General features: G+C 27.7%; 3 protein-coding genes across 10 annotated transcripts; 2 read left to right on the top strand and 1 right to left on the bottom strand.

Moving 5' to 3' along the window:
• The first annotated feature begins 14,063 nt into the window (after positions 1–14,063).
• LOC8284784 (scarecrow-like transcription factor PAT1) lies at positions 14,064–17,896 on the top strand. 7 transcript variants are annotated; one of them, XM_015728176.3, is made up of 4 exons: positions 14,086–14,216; positions 15,081–15,145; positions 15,611–15,651; positions 15,792–17,896. In XM_015728176.3, exon 4 carries the CDS (start codon positions 15,882–15,884, stop codon positions 17,523–17,525), a length of 1,644 nt encoding a protein of 547 aa, XP_015583662.1. In that variant the 5' UTR covers positions 14,086–14,216; positions 15,081–15,145; positions 15,611–15,651; positions 15,792–15,881; the 3' UTR covers positions 17,526–17,896. The 7 variants fall into 7 exon arrangements, with proteins under 7 accessions (XP_015583660.1, XP_015583657.1, XP_015583661.1 ...); XM_015728174.3 differs by lacking the exon at positions 15,081–15,145 and having other exon boundaries at positions 14,064–14,216; positions 15,611–17,532; positions 17,659–17,896; XM_015728171.3 differs by lacking the exon at positions 15,081–15,145 and having other exon boundaries at positions 14,064–14,216; positions 15,611–17,574; positions 17,659–17,896.
• A 688-nt stretch (positions 17,897–18,584) lies between these two features.
• On the bottom strand, positions 18,585–21,812 carry LOC8284783 (WRKY transcription factor 1). 2 transcript variants are annotated; one of them, XM_048377151.1, is made up of 5 exons: positions 21,413–21,812; positions 20,155–20,697; positions 19,912–20,059; positions 19,667–19,825; positions 18,585–19,446 (listed from the first exon to the last, which is right to left on the bottom strand). In XM_048377151.1, the coding sequence occupies exons 1-5, from the start codon at positions 21,462–21,464 to the stop codon at positions 18,855–18,857; spliced, it is 1,494 nt and encodes a 497-aa protein (XP_048233108.1). In that variant the 5' UTR covers positions 21,465–21,812; the 3' UTR covers positions 18,585–18,854. The 2 variants fall into 2 exon arrangements, with proteins under 2 accessions (XP_048233108.1, XP_002533869.1); XM_002533823.4 differs by having other exon boundaries at positions 20,155–20,813; positions 21,413–21,800.
• A 1,866-nt stretch (positions 21,813–23,678) lies between these two features.
• LOC8284782 (splicing factor ESS-2 homolog) lies at positions 23,679–25,672 on the top strand. The gene has a single exon (XM_002533822.4). It carries the CDS (start codon positions 23,931–23,933, stop codon positions 25,488–25,490), a length of 1,560 nt encoding a protein of 519 aa, XP_002533868.2. The 5' UTR covers positions 23,679–23,930; the 3' UTR covers positions 25,491–25,672.
• Positions 25,673–27,049: the final 1,377 nt, after the last annotated feature.

The following is a 27,049-nucleotide window of genomic DNA, read 5'->3' as shown; positions in this document are numbered from 1 at the left end:
TTGCTCTATTGACAATTGGGATGTTTGATAATGACAATTGCTTACAAGAATCATCCACGTAACATAAAATTATAATTATAATTGTACAACTACATGCTAATGCTATCTCTCTATATTTGATTGCACAACCAGAAGCAGTTGCTGCCATCATTAAGGCCATGGGGATGAATTCCTAACTGTTTCAGTTTCAGAGCTTTTCAGATTACATTTTCTTTCCATCCCTTTTCCTTCCCTAACAAATTAAAGAAAGAAAAAGAAGAGAGATAGAAGGTATGATAATTGAATTTTGATCCAACTGAAAGGCTCGAGCTATTAGGTAAAATTAACTGAGGAAGGATTCAGTTGAAGCCCATTTAATCTTTTATATTATATAGAATCAATGTTGACTTCTTCTATTCTCTAAAAACAAAGGACCAAGACAATATATGGCTTAAATGGAAGTATTCAAATAGTTTACAAGCCTGGTTAATAGCTTACAGAGATGTAAACATAAAATCGACCAAACCTTTTTATATGATCCACATTATATGATTGGCCAAAGAACAATTAAATATTCCAAACTTATATATATATATATAAATAATGAGAAATTCTTACATAAATTTTATCTAGAACGTCAGTTGTAGAGACACTCATTTAGGATAAATGGATCGAGAGTAATAATTAAGATTTTTGGCGCTATAAAAGATTATTACGAAATAGACCATAAACATTGGAAATGCTATCAACTCGAATTATGAACACTTATTATGATCATTAGAGCCCATTGATAAACTTACTGCCAACAAATTATGTTTATATGTTTTGTTGGGCAGACAGAAAAGAATGGTGCACTTGGATGACAATCATAACTAATTATTCTCTTATCTGATGATACAGTCAGTTACAGTGTGTTTCCACATTCCAACAACAGCCTGTGCATGAAGAAGCTAAAGTTTTTTGAACACACTAATAGCGGTTGCCACGCCGGTGATGAATGAAGAAGCTGATACAGGGCCCAAATTTTGAAGAGAAAAAAGCAAAAGATAATGAAAATAATATATACAGAAAGGGGTCGAAAGAGAGACAAGCAAGTGTAGTAAGGGACCCACATGAAACCCTAAATGGAAAACAAAAAGGACGTAGTAGTCTTGACAGCATTGCTTTTTTTTTTCCCAGGTTTTTCACTTTTTTACCATAGAAATAAATAAATAAGGGTAAGAATACAAGTGTAACCCAGGAAGAAGAAAGAAACGATGCAGCATATTCTATAAAAGGCAAGTAACAACATCGATGGAGTCAGTCAATCTCCCAAAAGCCAATACATTTGGTCGGCAAAACGACAGTGAGGTTGCCAGTTCTGTTTGCATGTAATTAAAAGTCAATGTTTCATTATGGCATTTCCTCTTTCCTTTTCTTTCTCTTCTTTTTGTCCATTTCTTTCATTGAATTTCGTAATATTAGTAGTAATTTAGAAAATTTGTTTGCGCCTTAATTCTCATTGCATCTGACATGCGCAGTTTCTTTGTATGGACCAACCCATTGTTGGTAAGTTGCTTCTTTTTCTTTTCTTTTCTTTTTTTTTGGGTTTTGGAGTTGGATGATACTTAAGCCTTGTCGTTTTGCTCTTAATTTTATGGTAAATCGGGAAGGATTTGAATTTTTGGCCGGCAGAGTCTGAAGAATCAATGAATCTGAACTATTTTCTTTTTATGAAGCAAACGTAGAAGGGCAAATTTCACTCAAACTTAGAAATTTTTGAATTTCCAAGAACCAGTTCTTCGGAAATAGATGATATAGAAGAAGCCAAGCTATTAGTATTTGGCCCTTTCAGTGTAAGCATTTTTGGTAGAAATAGGGGCAGGTAAGGTTTTTAAACTTTAAATAGCCATCAATACACTCGTACAATCTTTTATAACTAGGGATTTATTGAATTTATAATATTGAAAAATTTAAAATAATAACGTATTAATATATTCAAGATATATTGAGTTACATAAATTTAGAATCAATAAATTATTATATAAAAACGAATTTATATTCTAGTTAAATATATAATTTTCAGTTCAATAAGCGATTATAAAAGAAATGTATATTACTATAGAAGGTATTTTTATTATTATTCTATATAAAAATTAATTGAATTATTTTTACTTCCTCATATTGTAATTGTTCTTGAAATATCATCTCTAATAATTATTAATTATAAGAGATTGCTATTAAATTTTTATTCATTAAATAATAAGTTTATTGATTATGTTTGTTTCTTAAAAACTTATTAATTAATAAAAATATAAATATTAAATATAAGAGGATCCACTATTTATCCAAGTAAACACCTTTTCAAAAAAGGTGTGGAAAATTGTATATATTATATCCTTCGATAATACCAGAGTTTAAGTGGCAATTAAATTCTATTTTTTGTCCCGGGAGAAATTCACCAAATTATTATAACATTAAGCATTTACTTATGCTTTTATATATATATATGAAGAAAAAAGCATTTACTTATGCTTTAGCAATGGGTTCTTTATTGAGCAGTTTCCAATGATAATTAAGCTTTGCACGGGGCATACATAAAAGACTATGTTCACTAATTAGCATTTGGTAAAAAGGAGTTCATTATAAACATATGCCATGATGATTCTTTTGCAAGTGCCTACTTGATTTTGTTAAGGTAATTATAGGGGATGATCTTTTTTTGGCCTTTTCCCTTTTAACTATTTTATTAGTTTAAACTACCATCCTTAATTATCCTTAAACATATATATATTACTACAAATGATTATAGTGTCATTTTAGACATTAGATATTTTTCAAGGTCTAATTTGTTCATTAAAACTTAATTTTTTGGTAAGATAATTTTTATATTTTATATTAATAAAATTTTAAAAATAATAATTTTAAAAAGTAATTTATTTATTTATTAAAATATTATAATTAATATTAAATATTAAAAATTTCATTAAATTATATTTATTAATTTAATTTTATAATTAAATAATAATAATAACTGTAAAAAATTAATAAAAAATTACTAGTTTGGGCTTTGAGGAAGGTGAATAAAGACGAGGGAGAGTGGGTCATAAGATGCACTCACTCTTTGGAGGGGACAAGGAAACAGCATTATTATTTATTTAATTATTTATCTCATTCGATTATCTAAAAATGTCATATTCTAAGTGGTAACACCTGGGCAATTTGTGCCCGTGTGGATTATTATTTGCAACTTCTTTTATAAAATTATTTAAAAAGTTAAAAAATTTAAATATTTTTAGAATTAAAATAAATATTAAATGATAAATATTTAAATATATATCTTGCCAATATTTATATATATCATTTTATATTAATTCTAAAAATTTAAAAATCAAATTCAAATATTTATAAAATTAAATTAAAATTAAAATTTTATATTATTAAATAATAAATATCTAAATATTTAAATATATATCTTACTAATAATCATATATATCATTGTTATATTAGTTCTAATATATATGATGTAGATAAAATTTAGGAATAACTCATTTTTTTTATATTTTTATTATTTTTAGATTTGAGTTCTTACATCTTTATTTTGTGTTATTGAGTTCAGATTTTTATTTACAGATTTAATTTTTTTTAAGAAAAACAGTCAAGAGCATGTATTATATGCGTTATAATTACACGTAGAAAAAAATTTAAATCTTTTGTGCTAACCTTTTGTATTTCTACTTTTTTGAGATTGAATTTTTATATTTTTATTTTCATAACATGATATCTTTATATATTTTATTTTGGTGGCATTAACCCTGCAAATAATTATTTAAATTCTCAATTTATAAGAATAATAAGAAATTATTTTTAATTTAGATTTAAATTATATATTTTCTATGAATTAATAATAAGCTATTAGTTTAATTAGAATGATACCATTTAATATTAATCTATTTAAATTAAAACTGTAATTTGTTAGATTAAATTAGTTGTATTAATTAAAAAATTCATTAATAGAAAAAGAGATATAAGTTATTATAAAGAGATAATTATAAAAATAGATTCTATATATATATATCTATATATATATATTAATAAGCACTTATTTAATTATAAAAATATTCAATTAGAATTTAGTCAAATAAAATATCTACTAATTAAATATATACACAATAATGATCAAATAAAATATTTTTAATTCATATATATTATGATAGAATTTGATTCAATATAACACATAATTTATAAAAAAATTTATTGTTATATAACTCACAAAGGAACTTTTATTTTTATTTCTTAATAAAGGATATAACTTAGTCAAAATTTTAAATTATTAAACTAATATTTAAATTAATTGGAATAAATATTAAAAATAATATTGTGGTTTCACTATTTGATAGATTGGAGTATGTAGTTTTTTTAGATAAAAGAAAAGGTATATAGTTAAAATTATGATGAAAAGAAATATTTCACCATTAAAATATATCGATTGATAAAGATTTAGCTATTTTCATTCCGATCAGTCGTCATTATCATGTTTATTGTGTTTGATAATATAAATTTAGAATTTAATAATTCAAAATATCATTGTTGGACTATTAAATTAATCTCATTAAATTAATAACTTCTCAAATCGTGATTTAACAGTCAAATAATAGAATTATAAGTTGTTAAACTCTAAAACTCATGTTATCGAACACGAGCAACTTGATAATAATGATTTATCAGAATAAAAATAGTTGAATCTTCACATGTCGAGACTTTTTAATATTGAGATTCATTTATTTATCACGATTTGTAACCATATATCTTTCTTTGTTTAAAAGAAATCATATAATATTTCAAGTTGTCAAATGGTGAAATAATAAATAATTTTAGTGTTAAATAAAAAACTTAAAAAATAATTAAGAATTAATTGGTTAAAAATTAAAATTTAAGAATTTAAAAAATAAAATTAAAAATATAAGGATCAATATCATTTCTTGCACAATAAATTAATATAAATTTAATTTTATAAACTAAAAATATAAAAATACAATATAATGAAATAAAAGTACAAAGATTTAAACTCAATAATAACAAAAATAGATGGAGCTAGACATGAGTTATTCCTAAAATTTACTCAACTTCAAAAGGGCCAAAGTAACAAGGCAGTGGTTTCAAACTGAACTTTTATTTACCAAACAAAATTGATTTAAATAGCAAATTAGCTCCTGAACTATTAAGTGAGGTTCAAATCTACCCAAAGTTAATTCAATGGTGGAATTATCCTTTATTATTGCAAAAGTAGTCTATATGCCTCCTAATCAGCTCCCAGCTTTACGCGTGCATAAAACGCGCACGTCCAGTCGAGTTAAAAGATCTAATAAGTAATAAAAAATAAAATAATCTAGAAGAAAATGCATAGAATCGCGGGCAAGACTTGACATTTCCCTCTCCCTCTCCCTCTCCCTCTCTCCTATTTTCTTTTTCTTTTGAATAAAAAAGGAAAAGAAAATAAAAAATAGGAAAATATATTTACAGTGATTAACCAAACAACACAAATTATTAAAAAAATAAATAAATAAGGACATATTTACAGTGATTAACCAAACAACACAAATCAAAAGTGGTTCTCTTCTGTTTCTCCCTCTAAATTTGAGCTCTAGAGGGACTGAAAGTCAGTAAAAGAAAGAAGCAAAAGGGAGTGGTCTATTTAGATTTTTTTTTTAATATTGGAATGAAACCCGCAAAAGAAGAATCTTTGAAGATAATGAGTTTTAATGGACTATTTGGGCAATCCTCATTGCATATACAATTGTTGACACTGGTTTCTAAGGTATCGGAACCACAAAAGTTGTTGTCTCCTTACTTAGATATAGGTGTAAAAGCAGCTGCAGAAGCGAAGTAAGAGATGGAGGAGGTAGAAGGGATGGAAGCGCCTCCTGCAGCAATTTTGTTTATGGGATTGTTTGGTGTGCAGATGGAGTAGATTTAAAACTCATGGTAATTGGTTCAATTGCTGATTCTCATGGACTGCTCTTGTTGTTTTGTTGCATTATTTTGCTAAGATTATTGAGGTTTTGAAGATTGCTCAGGCGTGTTCTTTTTCCTTACTTTCACGATCGTTGTTTCTTTCTCCAGCAAAGAATCTACGACTACTTGGCGAAAATCCTATAAAAGAAGAGGTTTCAATTACAACTCTAGTTACTTCTTGTTCCTTAATTTCAACTTATATCTTGTCGTTCCTGCAACTACTCGATAAAAATAATTGTAATTTCAAGAAAGGAGGAAAGAAAAGTAACGTAGTTAGGTTTCAATTGGTAAATAAATTTAATTTCTATTTTTTGAATTTTTTATTATTTAATTAAATTAAAATTTTATTTCTTATTATTTTATTATTAAAAGTGTGCGTTCTATGCACGCGTGAAGCTGAGAGCTAATTAGGGGGCATATAAGCTAATTTCTTAATAATAAAGGGTAATTGGGCTAAAGAGTTAATTTTGGTAGATTCGAACCTTGCTTGATAGTTGAGGGGCCAATTTGCTGCATAAATCGAACAAAATCTAATAGTACAATATTTTTATATTTGGGGATAATTACAAAATTCTAGAATTTATGATTTCATGACTCTGCCCTTCAAAAGAAAAATGATTTCGTAACTCTGAAAAGGACAAAAAGAAAAGGCAATTGTTGTTAGCTGAAGTGGAAGGCACTACTCCCCACGTCATCCATTTCGCTTTCTGAGATTCTCCACTACGCATGCCACGTTGCCTCTCTTATCATTTGAGAGGCAACACGTTTACCTAACTCAGCCGGTTACTTTTTCTTCTTTAATTTTCTATAATATTTCTATTAAAATATTATTTTCTTGCATTTTATTTTATCGATTAAAGTCAGTTAAACCAAAAATACTAATTACAAAATTACTTAATTTATATATATATATACCAACCTCTGAAATTTAAATTATTTTTAATATATGTGTTTAATTTTTAATACATGAAATTTTTATTTTGACATGTAAAAATTAAAATTTATGTATAATTTTATAATTTTTTATATTAATTTATTGATTAATAAGTTAGATTCTCAATTAAATACTGAATCTAATTAAAAAAAATATCAATAATAAATTAGTTTTTAGTTGAATAATAATTAATTAGATAATAAATATTTTAAAAAATAATATATTAATTATATTTTAATTACATTGAGTATTAATTTATATATTATCAAAATTAATTAATATAATTTTTATATTAATGAATTTAAAAATATCTAAAAAATAGTGAGTTTATTATTATTTTTTAAAATATTATAAATTACTATTAAAAATAAAAATTCGTTAGATTTTTATAAATTTAATTTTTTATAATTAAAATAATAATAAAATACGTACAATACATAAATAAATAACTAATATATCATACTTTAAGAATATTAAAAAATTATCTCTAATTATAATTTATAATTACTATAACATTATTAGCAAGCAATAAGGTTTTCCTTAAAACTATTTGCAATTTCACAGAATACAATTTGAAGTTATGAGGATGTAAGTTTAATCAAATGATTAGACTTTTTTTATCCCAAAGAAGTTGTTCATCATAAAAAAATTTGATTATATATATTGAAACTGTAAGAATGTTACTAGCATAATATTATTTAGATTTCTTAGGAGCACTAAAAAAAATTATAGGTAGACTTGAAACTCATCTACTATTATTGAAATTCTAGTGAGTAGAAAATGAATATTATAACATATATAAAAGTGCAAAAAGAGAGAAAAATGAATAAATTTATTAAAAGAGTCTTATAATTAGTGTTGTAAAATTGATCAATTTAATTTTTTATTAATTTAATATAAAAAATAATAGATAATAATAATATAAGGATAAAATTTATATAGAAGTAGGACACTGCAAGATTATAAAAATTACTTTTACTAAATTAATAAAAAAGATAATATATAAGCAATATCATAATAAAATTCATATAGAAATAGGATATTACAATATTAAAAATAAAAAACAACTAGAATTCTATTAAGAAAAAAAAAGTAGCAGGAAAATTAAATATCAAATTTAATATGTTGAATACCAAATGTATTTAAATGTAAAAAAGCAAATGTGTATTTATACAAGTGTGTGTGCGCGCAAGAGGGAAAGAAATGAAAAAAAAAAAAAAACTAATATGTCATGTATTAACTAATAGCAAAAGAAATTGATTTCGAAATCAATAAAAAATTTAAGATTTTTGTTCTTAAAAGAAAAAAATTATAAATATTTAATTATTTAAATTTTATAATATAATAATTCTAGACATGTTCAATTAGTCATCGGAGTGGATTTAGATTCTATTATCTTATGAAATTATATTAAATTTCAATATTCATTAAGTTTGGATTTAATAAATATTTTATTATTTGCAAGTCTAATTACAGTTATATAAAAGAAAAGTGTTTCTATTTTAACTTAATGGATTAGAAGTATTTAAATAGAAATTAATTGTCTATTAAGTCTAGCTACTTAAAAAATATTAAATAATCAATTTCAACTATAATTTAATTTATAAATATAGAATTTAATTATCAAGAACAATTGCAGATATAAATATAGAATATAAATTATTTTATAAAAGTTATAATTAAGATAGGACCAGTAAAGTAAATATATATGATAAATCTATATTTTTCTATAAACTATTTAGACTTTTCATATCACTAAAAACTGAATCATTAATATTATTAAAAAAATTAATTAGTTAAGATTAATAAAATCAATATTAAATCTATCTAATAAAATACTATTAAAATTATATTTTAGCTAACATCAAAAACTTTAAGTTTTTAAAAATAAACAGATGTATAGATGTTGACTATTGAAGAAGATAAACATATGAAATGCTTGGAGAAATAAAATTTCAATTTTGGTTAATAATATATCAATTTATTAATGACAAATTATTAGTGTTAGTGTAAAATTAATTTAAATTATGAGAATATTGTGTTCAATTATTTTAAAATTTAAATTTTAACTCAACTAATGTAGTTATAGATATAAATGGCTTAATAATTTTTTAAAAGTAAAATCTAAATGAACCAGTTATAATTTAAGAAATTATGCAATTATATATTAACAGTATTTATTATATTAAATTTATTAACTATTTTATTTTTTATTATAAAAAAATTCAAGTGAATAAAAACCAAATTATATTAAACATATATCCAATAAAAAATTTAATTTTTATGATGCCTCGTAAACTTTAAAAATATTTCATAAGATGATTTAGTATTAAAGATTCGATTACTTAAATAATTTACTTTTAGTGTGTGAAAAAATTAATTAATTTAACTGATTTTATAAATATATAGTATGTAAAAAATCTATAACAACTAATACTGTTTTAAATTTTTTAACTTATTAATAAAATTAAATATTGAATTAGTAAAAGATATATTTCATATTTAGTTAATTTTACTTATTAAAAATTTCTATTATATCTCATATTTAATTAATGATATACTAATTATGACATTTACTTATATAATATTTATTTATACTGTTATATATTTACTATTTAATTAATTAGTAAAATAATCACTTGACGGTTAGTTCAAATAGTATGAACATTTACTTTTAAGAATAAAAAGTTTCATATTTAAATTTTTTTATATATTTCGTATAAATTTTTATCTTTATATCGAGTGTAAATAAATAAATATCTCTATTAGTAATTTATAACATATTGACTTTTTTTTACAGTATTTTTTTATATTCAGAAAAAATAAAAATTACTAAATCAATTAAGATAATACCAATGCAGGTCTATAATTTACAAATAAATTTGATTACGGTAGAATAATAATATACTCTTAACAAAATCGGTTATTTTATAAATAATCTTTAATTGTTTAATTTTCTTAATTATAACCGATACTTCAGGTAACAAGTCACCTAGATGACTGGCTGATATTTAATAAGCAAATCAAATGGTGGATGAGACATGGGTATGCGTCCTTCTCTTGAATGTAAGGTCTTAATTTCTCATCTCTTTATCTTATATAACCTTTTGTTTCGTCCAAAGTATCCTTTAATTTGAACCGAAATTACAACATTAACTTCCATAAGAATTATTGTCCTTAAATCTATATCAAATTGCAATATTTGATTTTTCTTTTCTCATTCGTTCTTTGATATTTAAACAAAAAAGTAATAGTTAATCAATTTTGGACTTTATTTTTATAATGTGTTTTGAAAAAGATATGTAAAGATATTAGCATATAAATAGAACAATTTACACTATTTTTACTTTATTTATCAGAATATTATTTCTATTTTTTTTTGAGAGAAAAACATAAACCTTCTATTGATAATATTTTAAAAATACATTTTAAAAATAAAAATAAAAGTAATAATTACATTCAAAAATATATAAAATGAATGTTTATTTAAAAATAAATAACTGTTTTTAATGTTCTTCAATCATGTTAATGGATAAATAATCATTTTGCTCGATATATATTTGGTCTTTGAATGAGTTTCATTATACAAATATCATCAATAATCTTTCTAATACTTCCGAAAAAGAATATTGAAAAGTTTCCATACACATGAGCAAAATTTCTATAGAAAGATTCCTACATTTTCACTCAAAATGATATAAAAAATAATAAAAATCTAAATATCACAAAAAATAGGTAAACTAAAACAGAAAAATTGAAAGAAAGAAATAATATATATATATATATTCACCATTAGTAGTCTACATAAAAATTAACAAAGAAATAGAATTAAATTTTTAAGATTTATAAAGAATTTAAAGAAGAAAAATAAGAATAAGAAAGAGTAATCGCTTTTATCTATGGGTCCTACTTATTTTATTAGACTTAATTGTAAAAAAAAAAAAAAAACTAAGAAAAGAAATTATAATGCATACTAAAATTTCCAGTAACATACTAAAATAAAGAAATCGTTTCGATGTCTCAATTATTAAAAATAAAGTCATTTTGAAGAAATCGATGCTTACTTGATAATCATTCTTTAATATTTTTAATTAGCCAGAATTTTTATCACTTTTAGCGATTTCAACATTTGTGATTAGCCGTATAAAATAAAATAAAATAAAATGAAAAGCATATTCTAGATTTTTATAATAAATTTAAAGTACAAGCCTATGATCCAAATTGCATGAATTTAATCTCCATTAACCTTTATATAATTATTATCTTTGCACATATTTTCAATTGTGCAAAGAAGTTGAGTTTTAATACAAATAGTAAAAGCTTAAAAATGAAAAATCTCAAGTTTCAATTTTTTTTTTTTATATTAAATGAGTTTTTTTTTCTTAATTTTTTTTCTTATGATGATTCTATTCTATTAGTATTATATAGTCCACACTTTGTTGCTTTTTGCATATTTTTTTAAATAAAAAATTAAATTACAAGTTTTTTTTCATAAACCAAAGATCGTCTGACACTTTTTTTTTTAATGTATTTAAACAAAGAACTTTTAGGTGATATTTAGTTTATGGAATAAAATAGTTGTGAAATAGAATAACTATTTTTTAAATGATTTTTACTTCATTTTTTGCTTTATGATTTTGGGTTAATTATTATTAAAAAACTACAAATAAGTATTACATGTACATATTAAATATGTATAAAATGTACTTTTAAGTTTTTGAGTTTTTTTATTAAACTCTTTAATTTTTATTTTATTTTATTGAGTTTTTTACTTTTATTTTTATGTTTATTGAGGATATAATAATCTTTAATTAAATTAAAAAAAATTAAATAGAATAATTTTTTTTATAAAATATTAATTTTTGTAATGAAACTAAAAATAAAAATTTGATAAAATAAAATAAAATTTTCAACAGCAATATAATAAAATAAAAAGATTAAGAGCTTAACAATGAATTTTACCTAAAATAATAATGTTTACAGAAATTAAATTTTGAAATGGCTATTCTATTATTTAGCCAGTTAAGGAAATAAACATATATTTATTATATTATTATAAAATGCTTTCAGCTCATTTAAAAGTTAGCATGAGAGTTTAGATTTCAATAAAATATATAATTTCTATGAGTCGCTCACTTTTACAGAATGATAGATTTGATTAATGTATTTTAGAATTGCTATTTAGTGTTTAAAAAGTAGGTTTGAAATTTTTTAATTTAATATAATATTATTTTATTTTTATAAATTATTATTATTCAAATTCATTTTTAAGAAATTCATTTGCATTACAAAAGTAATAATTAGAATTTAAAAAATATATAAAATAAAATATGAGATCGGAAATCCAATATTTAGTGCCAAAAAGTAGAAGATTACAAAATTGGCGTCAAGTAATAGATTTGAAGTGGATGCAGCATCAAATTAGAACATAAGACAAAATATTTCCTATTATTGGTTTGGAGATAAAAGAGAAACATAATTTCTTTGTCAAAACCAAAATAAGAAAGACAAATGTAATAAGAAAGAAGCAATGTTTGGAATTTGTATGGTTCCTACGTCAACCTTCAGAAATCCATATACATATATATATATTAATTTTGAAAAATTTAATTTCTTTTTAAAATGTGTGCTTAATTTTTAATATATATAATTATTGTCTTAACATATATACCTACTTTTAATATACGAGATTCAAACTTACGTGTAATTTTATAATTTTTTTATTAATTTATTATTAATAAATTACACTCCTAATTAAACATTATTTCTAATTGTAAGAAATAATATACTAATAAATTAATTTTTAGTCATATAATAATTTATTAATCCTAAAAAATAATAATATCAATTATATTTATTTATATAATACTAGAATTAGTAAATAAATATCTTAAATTTTTATTGCATCAATAAATTTTTTTAAAAATTAAAAATATTTAAAAGATAATTAGTTTCCTATTATTTTCTAAAATATTATAAATTAATATTAAAAATTAAAAAATTTATTACATTGGATTTATAAACTTGATTTTATAATTGAAATGATAATAATGGCCGTGCAATGCATAGGTAAACGAACTAGTATATATTAATTTATGAAACCTAATTTTTTTTTATATGTGTGCTTAATTTTTGACATATAAAATTTTTATTTTAACTCATGAGACTCAAGCTTATAGTAATTTTATAATTTTTTATTAATTTATTAATTAATAAGTTATATTTCTAATTAAATACTGATTCTAATTCTAAAGAGTAATATTATTAATAATAGATTAATTTTTAATTAGATAATAATTAATTTAAAAAATAACATATTAATTATATTTAATATTATATTAATTAAAAATTAGTTTTTAATTAAATAAAAATATTTTTAATATTATATTCAATAATAAATTAATTTTTAATTATATAATAATTTTTAATTTTAAAAAATAATAATATCAATAATATTAATAATATTAATTTATGTATATTAAATAATATTTATAAATTTATTTCTTATTATTAAAATAATAATAATAATGTACAACATATAAACTATTAATTTTATATTATTTCAAAATAATAATAACTCTTCGGACTCTGTAATTTTGTCTTTCTTTTTTCTAACTTAATACCTAATTGTATTTACTATTTGAAAAACTTAAGATTCTTCCCTAAGTCCTTTGTAAAAGAGTCATCTTTATAACAAAAACTAATGAATAAATAAATAGATAATTTTATATTTTAATTATATAAAAAAATAAAAAAATAAAGTTTAAGTTGTGAAATATCTAATTATTTTTCATTATTTCTCTGATTGATGGATAAGTGAAACTTCATTGCTCACAATTTAATTTAGAGTTAAAAGCGTATTAAAATTAAGATTTTAATACTTATTTTCTTAAATCAAAATTCTAATATTTTAGAGATTGTAAAATTCAAATCTCGCTAATTTTAAATTTTCGTATTTATAAAATTAATTAGTCACAAATGTAATTCTAAATCATAATTACCATGTAATAGTGTACTGTTTTAGGAATGGAGGGTATTCTGGTCAATTAAATGGGAACCAGATTCCATTCGACAGCTAACAGCTTGTTTAGTGGTGAAATTGTAGTTTTACCATAAAGGATTATTGCTTAATATTTAATCACTATTATTTTCTTAAAATCAATCTTTAATTTCTTATGCTATAATACTCTGGTCTGCTCTGCTCTTGCTCTGCTTCTTCTTCTCTTTCAAGTCTTGACATGTTTTCTCTCTCTCTCTCTCTCTGTTTCTTTCTCTCTCACGCTCTATTTTGCAGTGAATTACCAAAAAGGTGGGTATGTCAATATGTTATACCAGTGAAATTCTTCTAGCAACGGAGAAAAAAGATCCTATCTTTTTTTTTTTTCTCATTTGGTCTTGAAATTTCTCTGTTTTCAGTAAAATTTAGTCAGTGTTTAAGTTTGTTACTTCTTGAGAGAAAAAAAAAAATCAATTTCCATGGACTACGGAGAAATGAAAGAAATGGGTTGGTGGTGGATCTGTTTCCTAGTTTTGTTTTTCTTTTTTTGTTTTTTTTCCCTTTCTGGGCAAAGAATTGATATTATCGATTGTGTCAATTACAATTTATAATGTGAATTTGAAAGTTTTGTTTTGGTTTCATCCTAAAAATGTACTCTCATTTTGGAATTGGCAGTCTCTTGGTGTATATGCTTATTCATGATAGACTTTGGTGTTTATTTCTAGAAATGAAATTGGTGCACAATTTCTTTTTTACTCTTTATTGTACATGTCTTTTTGTGTATGTGTTTTTTAAACCTGGATTCTTATTGTCTGTGGATAGTAATTGGTTCTCTTGGGATGAGTTGGTGTTTTAAGGAACTAAAATTTTTTCAAGCTCTTATATGATCTGGTTTAGTATACTGAGAATTTATTTTTGTTTTTGGAGTTGGCTTTCATGGTTGCTTTTGATAATGAGGTTGCTTTCTAGCCTTGACTGCCATGATAGATACAGTTTTTTTTTGTGTAATATAAAATAATGTGAAATATGGTGTAGTTATTCTTTAATTCAAAAATTGCAAAAAGAAACAAGAACAAAAGAGAAAAAAATAAAATAAAGAAGCTATATGATGCGGAAAGGAATTTTAAGAGGAAAGAAGAGAATGATACAATGTTTATGTTTGTGTGTATGTTGTAGGAGGCTACGGGAAAGTGCCCATGAGTTTTTGTATGATCCCATTTGTATGAAATAGATTGGATAAGGTACAAACGTTGTTTATTATTATATTATCAAAGAATATTATACACTCAATGCCTTACTTTTGAGCATTTCTATTTACATAACCCAGGAATGGGAGTTGAAAGTTTTAGGTAACAAATTGTATATATGGCATGTGTTATTTATGCAATTTAGGGAGAAAAAGATAAAGAACCTTTGTCTTCTAGGATTCATATTTTGGAACTTTTGCCTAGTTAGGAACATTAGGGGTCTGATCCCTGGATTGTTAAAGTTTTCTATTCTTTTCTTGTACCGAGAAAGTGGATTACTGCGAAATGATTACCCTGATATAAGCTTATATTCTACCATTATTCATGTTCGAAGTTATAGATTTTAGTTTGGGAGAAGAGGAATTTGATTTTTATGTTTTATGACTGAATTTGCTGAAGTATGATTTTCTTTTCCTCTCTTGCTTTCTTAACTTACTATTGCTGATCTTGCTGTTGCAGAATGTGTTGGTAGATCGCAAGTGACTCATCTGGAAATCTTGGTAAATGATCTTGGAGCTGCCACTTTTATTTTGATCTAGTTCTGTTGTTTCTGTAAAGATCATTTAGCTGATTTTTCAGAGAGCATCCTAGAGCCGCCATGAAAACTGAAGCTCACTGATTGTTTGCTGCATTATTGCAGTTAGATTGTAAGTTAAGTTCTGAGAATATTCCTGCTAGAAAAAATTGCTCCTTGTTGCTAAAGCAGCACCGGGCAAACTGATCGTGTTCAATGCAATCATCACAACAATACAGAAGTAGATGCATGTCTAGCAAATTGTACAATCAGCCAATGCAGGAATTTGAGGCCTACTGCATGCCTCAGTTCCAAACTTTGGACCACCAGCTACGCTACAATGGCAGCAGCCAAAGAACACATTTATCCATTCCAAATGCTCGTGATCAGTACTGCACCTTGGAGTCATCTTCAGCAAATGGCAGTTATCCTATTTACAACTCTCCATCAACCGTCAGTCTCTCACCCAATGGAAGTCCTGTGTCACAGCAAGAGTCTCAGTCATACCCACCTGATCTACACCATTCTCCTGACAATAACTATGGCTCTCCAATAAGTGGTTCATGCATAACAGATGATGTCAATGACTTTCGGAGCAAGTTGAGAGAATTAGAAACTGATTTGTTGGGTCCTGATTATGGATTTATGGAGAGCATTGAGAGCAATTTTCAGAATGGGTCAAGCATCAAGTCGCCAGAGATGGATATTTGGAGACAAATGATGGAGGCAATTTCTAGAGGAGACCTAAAACATGTTCTTATTGCTTGTGCAAAAGCAGTGTCAGATAACGATCTGTTAATGGCACAATGGTTGATGGATGAATTGCGACAGATAGTGTCGGTTTCTGGTGAACCAATTCAAAGATTGGGTGCATACATGTTGGAAGGGCTAGTTGCCCGACTTGCCTCCTCAGGGAGCTCCATTTACAAATCTTTGAGATGCAAAGAACCAGCCAGTGCTGATCTGCTATCTTACATGCACATTCTTTATGAGGTCTGTCCCTATTTCAAATTTGGATACATGTCTGCAAATGGTGCCATTGCAGAAGCCATGAAGGATGAAAACAAGGTGCACATCATTGATTTCCAAATTGGTCAGGGGAGTCAATGGGTTACTTTAATCCAGGCATTCGCTGCCAGACCTGGTGGGCCACCCCGCATTCGTATTACAGGCATTGATGACTCTACATCTGCATATGCCCGTGGAGGAGGACCAAATATTGTGGGGAAGAGGCTAGCAAAGCTTGCTGAATCAGTTAAGGTGCCATTTGAGTTTCATGCTGCTGCCATGCCAAATTCTGAAGTTCATATAAAGAACCTCGGTGTTGAGCCTGGGGAGGCTCTAGCCGTGAATTTTGCATTTATGCTCCACCACTTGCCTGATGAAAGTGTCAGCACTCAGAACCATCGGGACAGGCTGCTGAGGCTGGTTAAGAGCCTGTCTCCAAAGGTGGTAACCCTTGTTGAGCAGGAATCAAACACGAATACAGCTGCATTCTTCCCTCGGTTCCTAGAGACACTAAATTATTATACAGCAATGTTTGAATCAATTGATGTAACTCTCTCAAGAGAGCATAAGGAGCGGATCAACGTCGAGCAGCATTGCCTGGCAAGGGATGTTGTTAACATAATAGCATGTGAGGGGACTGAGAGGGTGGAGAGACATGAACTTCTTGGGAAATGGAGGTCACGGTTCAGAATGGCAGGGTTCACACCATACCCTTTAAGTTCCTTGGTAAATTCCACTATCAAAATTCTGCTAGAGAACTATTGCTATAAGTATAGACTCGAAGAGAGAGATGGAGCTCTATATCTTGGTTGGATGAACAGAGATTTGGTGGCATCTTGTGCATGGAAATGAAACCTTGGTATCTATTCACCCTTGTTTTGGAATTGGTCAGGCAGTCGAGGTAGAACCTCGACTATTTTCGGGGTTTTATTCATTTTTTGTCTTATACCCTTTTCATTTGTTTGTTTGTTTTTTGTCTTATTAGGTGCAAGGTAGAGTCCTCTGTCGTGTGATTCTCTTAATATGTGGAAAGATGGCCATCTGCTTTGAGGCCACCATTGCAATGGCTTTGAACCTTCTGCTTTGTCTGGTTTATAGAGAGAACAGACTTTTGGTGCTTTTACATGGTCAGAATAATTCACATTCTTAGAGAATTAAGTGTTGTGTCATCCTCTTGCCGTTCAAATTTCCTAATGAAACGCAGGAATATATTTCTAGCTGAATTGGTCTGAAGATAACCAAGGAAATATAACACGTCAATCCATTTTGTATTCAGCCATGGAATGAAGTATTTGAATCATGAACCTGCGAATTTTGTCTCTCGAATAAGGTATTCATGATAGGATTAATTCGTCGTCATTGGTTTTACATCAGAAAGGCGAACAGGTGATGCTTTGAAAATCATCACTCTCAACAAGTCATATCTAAAAATGTCAGTTTAAAAATTCTATAAGCCTTCCTGTCATATCTACCAACCATAAATGAGAACAGTCAAATGTACATTTGGGCATACGAATTTTGTCCATTTACTCATTTTTAACATCTTAATTTTTTACATAATATAACCTAATGGACATTTTAATTTATTTTTTTACGATACTTAAACATATTTTAATATATAATCTCATTCAATATGTTCGCGTATATAATTTATAAATATTTAAATATTATTAGAAAATAAAATTCAGATATTTGTTATATTAAACCGAAAATTAAAAGTATTTATAAGACTATAAAAATAAAGTTCAAATGTTCATTAAATTAAAATAAAAATTAAAGTGACTAGAAGACCAAATTTCAAGTGTTTAGATATGCATTCTGCAAATAAAAAAGGTGTTTAAATATGCATTCTCCAGTAAAAGAGGTGCACATATGGAATGTGCAATAAATAGTGCACAAATAGAATTTGCATTGCACAAACATTCCCTTGTATATAAGAGGAAGAATATCATATTACAAGCTTGGAATCATCTTTCCAATTAGAAAAAGATATACAAGAATAAACTACCAGAGAACAGGACAAGCAATTGATGGTTAAAACGATCCTGTCAAAAATGAAATTGTTATATACTACTATTAGCTATCTTTAAGAACCTATACATCTGTTAAGCATTATTTGATCAATTGTAATAATTTACATAGCTTAATGTAGTTTCCCATCTACAAATCCATCTATTTAAATTAGCTTTGGACAGGCTCAGCATTTGGTATGTGTTTCTCATTTGGATTACTCTCAGCATTTGGAGTAATGGTACGAACACTACAAGCAGAATAGTTCACTTTTGGTTCAGTTCTTGATTCACCGTCGTGTTGCTCATTTGATCTGCCCTGAGGGACCGAACTGGTATTGACAACTGTATGTTTGTCCATGCCGGCAGTATCACTTCCTTCTGTGGCAATTGATTTGCCATTTTGCAACTGATTTAATTTGTTGTCTTGACCTGAACCTGAAAAGATGACGATTTCGGAGCCACTGACATGACTTCCTTTAAATTTATTTCTTGACTCACTAGGTTGCTCCTTTGAGTTCCTACTTGAACCCAAATTATGAACAACCCCATTGCTTCCCCCTGACTTAGCACCCAGCTCACCGCTATGGACAGCAGTTGTATAAATGTTAACACCAGTTGGATTATGAGTTACTGTCCTCGAAGGAGGCATCTCATGATCGTGTTCTCCTTCATAACTGGTTATAACCACTTTCGAGTCATGAGATGCCCTCTCTACATGTTTTTTAACAGGGCATCCAGGACTTGAGCACCTGTAGTAGCTCCTACATGACACAAGGGTGGAACTGAAGTAAGCGTAGTGCTCAAATATTATATAGCTTCAAATACGAGTTTGCAGTCTCTGCATAAAATCATGTAAGCAGACTTCTCTGGTCATATGGCCATCAACACACATGAGAAGAGGTGTAACACGGGTGTAAACCAAATTTCAAGTGCTTATCTTTGCATAAGTGATGCATTGACAGGTCACCAATTAACATTTACCTTGGATTTGGATTGCCTTTCACTAATTTCTGCCCATATTTCCGCCAACGGTAACCATCATTCACAATATCAACCTCGCTTAGTGTTTGTACTACAAGACGTGGTTCACCACTTGGCTTATCTACAGAAGTAGGTTCAACATTATGGCTGCCTTTCTTCCTGTTTGATAAATGGGAAAATGGAAAGAGGTTAGCTCATCAGTAACCAGCAAAGTTAAAATGCATTTAGTTACTTGACTAACTTACTGCCTTTTTGACTGCAGATCATCATCATTATCAACCTCATCTCTTATCCTAGTTGATTCTGATAGCACACCTTTCACATCCTCGCTTGATGCAACAGTTGAAATCTGAGAGTTACTCTTCGACTTAGGTAGCTGATTTACATGATCTTCTGCATTATGTTAATTCATATTTGATATGAGGTTTAAAAAATATTATCTATAAATAAAGATCCAAAATTGGAGATCAATGACCTTTTTCCCTTACCTTGCTTGCTAGTTGATAAAGGTTGACTAGCTCTGTCTTCAACAACAGATAAAACAAAGCCTACGGCTAGTGGAACATTGTTTGCAGGTTTAGGATGATTATGCGGACCAAAGTAAACTATATCTACAACCTGACCATTATGTGAACGTTCCAATTGCTTTTTAACTTGACAATTTGGATGCGTGCATTTGTAATAGCTCCTTATGAATTCATTTCCTTTAACAAGTTTCTGTCCGTATTTTCGCCAATGATATCCATCTTCTGTTACTTTTTCACGCAGAATACTTCTTTCTTCCGGACCAGATTGCGTGACACTGGAGCTAGTACCAGGGGTTTGTGAGACTTTACCCAGTATTATAGATGAGATGCTTCCTTCTTTATCTAACTGCGATATACGGACCCCAGCTGAAACATCAGGATCCTGCAAAGATTTCTCAAGGGTTACAGAAGTGACCTCCTCTTGATTTTGGGACACATGAATTTCATTATCTGGGCTCTGTCCTTTCTGCAATTTATTAGAAGCAACTTCATCTGTACGTTCCCCTGATGAAACCATTTGAAGTTTGGAAAATACAGCAGAAAAATAAACAGATCAACTTAAAGTGCTTGCAATTGACTTCAAACTTGAATGAATGCTACATTCTGCCGGTTGTTCATACCTGAGGAGACATCCAAGAAGTCAAGTTATGAACCCAAAAAAAGTTATAATTGGAGTTGCCTTGCCAGCTAACAAAAATTCAAACAACATATGGAAAATTAAGCGACCAAGCGATGACTGAAATATTTTAGTTACGAATATGATGCAATTATAAATCCCTAATCGGACAACACTCTAGTTAGATCTCCAGTCTATAAATTTCATCAACTTTGGACTTAAATAAGTGAAATGAAAGCAGCTTATGAGAAATCTAAACAGAAAAATGGAAATCAAAATCACTTCACATGTGCTGTCTCCACTTTCAGATGGTTAAAGAAGATCAGCCAAACAAAAAGGAACAGTTGAATTCCTTTCTTTCTTTTTTTATTTTTCGGTTCTTCACTTTCAGATGGTTAAAATAGTAACAGTTCAGGTAAGCTAGTATTTCTTCACATTTTCTCAGTAACCAAACACCAGCACATGATAACTAAGAACTTCAATTCCCGTATGAATAAACACTAAATTCAAATCAATCAACACATAAAATATCAATCAAGCCACACTTAATTCTCTTAAACAATAAAATTAATAATAAGAAAAAGGAATCAACAATCCATATACCTATTGAAATACCAAAAAGAACCATAAGATGATCAGGTGCTTTCATTTCCATGTGAAACCGGTGGAATTATTTTTATTTTTGACTCTGAATCAGTGCCGTAGATCGCGCCGGTCTCGGGATCCAAACCGGCGAATCGAAGCTTCTAGAAATTTAGACGAGCGTGTGCTGAGTTTTAGTTTTAATGTAAGTTGGCGATTTTAAGGTTAAACACAAAAACAAAAATAATAATTAAAAAATAAAATTTAAGTGAAAGTTTAAAGAAGAAGAGAAAAAAAAAAAGTCTAATCCATAATCAGAGACGAGAAGGAGAGAGAAAGAGAGTGAGGGAAGAGAAGAAGAGCCGCGAGGAAATGATTGGATGCGGCGAGGGAACAGTTTAAAGAATCTGTGCCTACTGTTTTGATCATCTTCCTGTCTTCATATCAGCCGTTCGATTGGGATTTTAACTTGATGAAGTTGTAATCGGTGGTTGAACTTTTCCTTGATTTATCCTTACATAAGCCCTTTTTCTTTTTTAAATTACCAAATTTTAGCATTAAAGCTACTCTGAATAACTTGCATGATTTGGAATTCATTGAATATAAAAACATTGAAAACACAATTTTCTTCTTCTTTCTCGAGAGATGTTAGAGGTTCATATTTTCATTTTATTTTGCTTTTCTTAAAAGCATAAAAAACGATTCAAATATAGTTAAATATTCGTATTCATCGCTACAAAATAAAAAATAAGATTAGCTACGCTTACATGATTAAATTTTATTATAACTAATCAAAATTTTACAAATAGTAATAATTATTTTATTAACATTGATAATTTTTTAGGATATGGATAATTAATATACAGTTTTCTAATATATATATAAATTTTTGAGATTTAAAATTCTTTTAACAAGTGTGCTTAATTATTGACATATAAAATTTAAATTTATATGTATAATTTTTTATTTAATTTATTATTAATAAATTATATTTATAATTAAACACTAATTTTAATATTAAAAATAATATATTAATAGTAAATTAATTTTTAATTAGATAATATTAATTTTATAATTAAATAATAATTAATTTAATTAGATAATAATTATTTTAGAAAAATATATTATTATATTTTAATATTAAATTAATTAATAAATCAATTTTTAATTAGATAATAATTTTAATTATATAAAATAATATTTTAAATATTATATTCATGAATTAATTAATTTTTAATTATATATAATAATTTTCAATTCTAGAAATGATAGTATTAATTTATATCATATTAAAATTAATAAATAAATATTTTAAATATATTTTAAATTATTATACTAATAATTTTTCTTAAAATAAAAATATTTAGTTTGCTATTATTTTTTAAAATATTATAAATCAAATATTAAATATTGAATAATTTATTGAATTGTATCTATAAATTTGATTTTATAATTGAAATAATAATAATGACAGCAATGTACGAGTAAACAAATAGTATATAAAAATTTAAATATTAATTTTTATTAAATAAATATTTTATACTTATTGTATATAATCACTATTTTATATATGAATTTACTTATATAAATCAAATTTATAAATGTATGAATTATTAGAAAGGAATAAAAAAAAATTAATTAAGAATATTTAAAGTAAAATGATTACCACAACTCTAGTTGGTGAATAATAATAACTCATTTAAATTTTAATGTATATTTTATTTTATTCTATTTATATATAAAAACCTTCTTTTCGAAAAAAATAATAATTGAGTAAAAATTTTAAATTATTTTATTATGGTACATATAATGTTCTTAATTTTTTATTGAAGTACTCCGTAATAACTTAATACATCCTTAAAATTTTAAAATATAATTATTATATTCTTAAAGCTATATTTATTTCACTAAGTAATAATTCAAAACTCATTTAATTTTAGGAGCTAAAAATAAAGGTTTTAATTTTTTTAACTCACATTTTTTATATGTCTCATTAATTCATATTTTCTATATATATTTAAATTTTACTATGCATAAATTATAAATTGATAATTTCTTCTTCACTTTAACCAAAAAAATTTAATACTATTATCATTAATTAAAAAATAAATTAACTCTTAAGGTATAATAGTCTTACTTTTTAAATTTTAAAAAATATAATTTGATTTACTTTTAAATTTAAAGGTTAATTGCACTTTGGAAAAACATCTAGATTTATCTGCACCTTTTGCTTTTATTGGAATTCCATAGAATTTACTTATGTCAACCGCCGTTGGATGCAAATCAAAATTTAGCGGTGGATGAGAATTTACCAACGCTAACCAGGACAGAGAAATTCCAATTCTAAATCTGCCACTCATTAATCATTGCCAATACGCCCATCTCTTTATAATCTTTAAAATCGCCACCGCCACTGCCACTGCCACTACCACCAGCAAGTGATCGGAATCCTTAGCAGAATTCAAACCCTAAAATTTATCTTGTTCTCAATACCAGAAATTCAAATTCCCAAAACCCCTAACCCTAATTCTTGTCCACCATGCTTCTATCTCCGGGTCATTCACCACGCCATCTCTCATCTCCCTCTCCAGGTCCATCTACAAATTCCGAAATTGCCCTCCAAACTTCTAACAAATCCACAATCACCACCACACCATCAAACCATAGAAAACGGGCCAGAGTGCTGGACGAGGATACCTACGTTGCCGCAATCGAGAAAATCATCGAACGTGACTTCTTCCCCGATATCTCGAAACTCCGTGACCGTCTCGATTGGCTTGAAGCCGTAAAAACCGGAGATCCAATTCAAATACGAGACGCACAATTGAAGATCATCGAACGCCGTGGCAAAAGAGTAAATAGTTCAAACTCTGATGGCTCTACTCAAACTAGAAATCGAAGTCAAACTCAAACCCCAGGTTCTACTTTTATGCGCAATCTTAATCCTTTTGATGAATTTGATATTATTAATAGTAATAAAACGCCGCGTATGGATATGTTTGGTGATAAAGAGAAGAGTGATAATAATGATGAGGCCGATGATGCTGTTGATGAGTTTTTGAGTTTAGATGAGTTTTTTAGAAGGTATACAAGTGAGGATAATGAGAGCTTTTCGAAGATATTAGAGAAAGTGAATAGGAAAAGAAAGGAGACTTATGGGCATCTATTAGAAGGTGAAAAAGAAGATGTTAAATTGATTGAGGATGTAAAGAGGGATAGAATTACAGATGGATACGGTACGTCTGATCAGCCAGTAAGTACATTAGAAGGGTGGAATTACACTGCCAAGAATTTGTTGATGTATCACCCGGCTGATAGAGGTGAGGTTGCGTTGACTGAAGAGGAGAGGGAGGTTAGATTGAAGGGTTTAACCAAGGAAATCAATAGGTCAAACACACGGTTTCATGGTAAAATGTTAGATTCTAGGCCGAAAGATGATGGTAGTGTTGAAGTGCTTTATACTCCAGTAGTTGGAGGTACGCCTCTTCCTGTATCGGGTAGACATGGGGATAAGGCGAAGAAATATGACTTGGAGGACCTGAGGAGGACTCCGAATAATTTTTATATGGAATCAGGGAAGAAGGCGGAAAATGGATATGCTTTTGTTAGGACACCTTCACCAGCTCCAGGGGTGGATGAATCTCCATTTATTACGTGGGGTGAGATTGAGGGAACGCCACTGAGGTTGGAGAGTGAAGACACGCCAATTGATATTGGTGGTAGTGGTGATGGACCTCATTTTAAAATTCTGAATCCACCTGCACGAGATGTAAAGGCACATACGTTGTCTAGGGAGGCTGCACGTAAATTGAGGGAGAGGTCTAAGATGTTTCAAAAGCCACCATTGCCTTCTCCAGGAAGAGGGGGGAGTGCTAGTCCAAATGTGCGCACACTTTCTCCTGCTGCACAGAAGTTTATGAGGAATGCAATTTCTAAGTCTTCCTCTTCTGTTGACGAATCTCTTCGTGCTAGTTACAGAGGATCAAGCCCTGGAATTGGTACTCCAAAGAGTGTTAGGAGTGTCTCGAGGTTTGGAAGAGATGGAAGCATGGGCTCCAGGTCACCATCTGTGAGAGAGGATTCTAATCCTCCTTGGTAAAAATTTATGTATTTTCATTCTGTATGGTGTTTCAAACTAGCAGGCAATAGTTTCTTTTGGTATATGTTAGCAATGTGCTGAACTTATTGTCATCAACAATGCTTGTACAATCTAATTGGGTTCCCTCTCCTCTATATACAGTTGGTGACTGTAGTTAATATACATCACAGGGATTGCTATTATTTCAAATGATCATTCAACTAATCCATGTATTTTAATCTTTCAGAAATGCCATGTTGGTATATTCTATTAGGTATCAGCCATATAAATTGTCATAGTTAAATTTTAGCTTTTGTTAGGCTGAGCATATTTTAGAACCATTTTTCTGAAACTTGAATTTCACCAGCATAATGATTAACAATGCACGGTTTCAGCCGGGTTCATGGCTGCTGTGTATCTTAAGGTTGTTATTTCAGAATAACCCAAGAGTCAATAATATGTCATATTTCTACCATCTTATGTGAAGTTGGGCTGGATTTTTGCCCTGATTAACCCCTCCTCTTGAGACCATCAGTTTTCTTCAAGTTGTAAGCTATACTATAAAGTAGTTCAAGAGGAAAAGAATTAAGTAGATGTTCTGCTACTTCATATCCATGTCTATTGGTATCAGAAAGGCTGTTTGTGTTTAGGCAGTGTATACACACAAAACGGCAATGGTATGGCCTGCCACCTAGACCTAGTTTAGGCACCTAGGAGGAGGACTGGGAACTTGGATGAGGTATATAATGGGACTGGATCATTTTGCACTGCCTTCTGAGTTCCTTGCAATTGTTACTAATTCTTTCTCTGTTCGTCAATGTTGAGGATCATAGGTTATCCTATTAAAGTTATTTCTTCTTTGACAATGCACAAACCTTTTTTCCAGATTTCTTAAAATTAAGGTAGCATTGCTTTGATATGGTTGCTAGCATTGTCAGTCAGTGATGTTGCAGTACTGCTGCTGCATATTTAGGGGAGACATTCTCATATAATATAGTACTTGATGTGTAGCTCTGAATACTTTTTGAGTTTGAGGCCATTCATCCACAGGCTAATCCCTTTCATGTTCTTCATGCGTTGAGTCAAGTCCTGATGATTATTTATGATCTGTGTTTCTTCGGATTAAGTCCATATTTTTTGTGTGGTTATTATCTAGTTGATCGACTGATACAGGTCACATTACGTGCTTATAATGGAATTCATTTTGGTCAAAGAGTTTGGTTGACAAAAATATAACTCTCAGTTGAGAAAGAAAATAATAAATGGTATTTCCCTTTTTCTTTTTCAAACAGCTGAATTATAGCTGCATTTTCTGAAAAAGTAATATTTCAAGAGGCCAAGCTCTTGTTAATGTTTCTATAATTTTGGCCAGAGGAAGACATTATACTATCTGGTTAGCCATTAACTATGGTAACTGGAAATTATGGAGCTAAAAATTGTTAATCAGTGAAAAATGGGGAATGGATGTATCAGATTTTAGGCTCCTTGTCATGTTCTGCTCATTCATTGGTCAAGATGCATATGTAAATGGATCGGAAACTATTGACTATAGTAAAATATATCAGCAATTTTCAGTTTCT

The sequence above is a fragment of the Ricinus communis genome, chromosome 7 (genome assembly GCF_019578655.1).
Source record: "Ricinus communis isolate WT05 ecotype wild-type chromosome 7, ASM1957865v1, whole genome shotgun sequence".
Lineage (NCBI taxonomy): Eukaryota > Viridiplantae > Streptophyta > Magnoliopsida > Malpighiales > Euphorbiaceae > Ricinus > Ricinus communis.
Note: the sequence above shows the minus strand (reverse complement) of the source record. Positions and strands in the feature narration are given on the sequence as shown.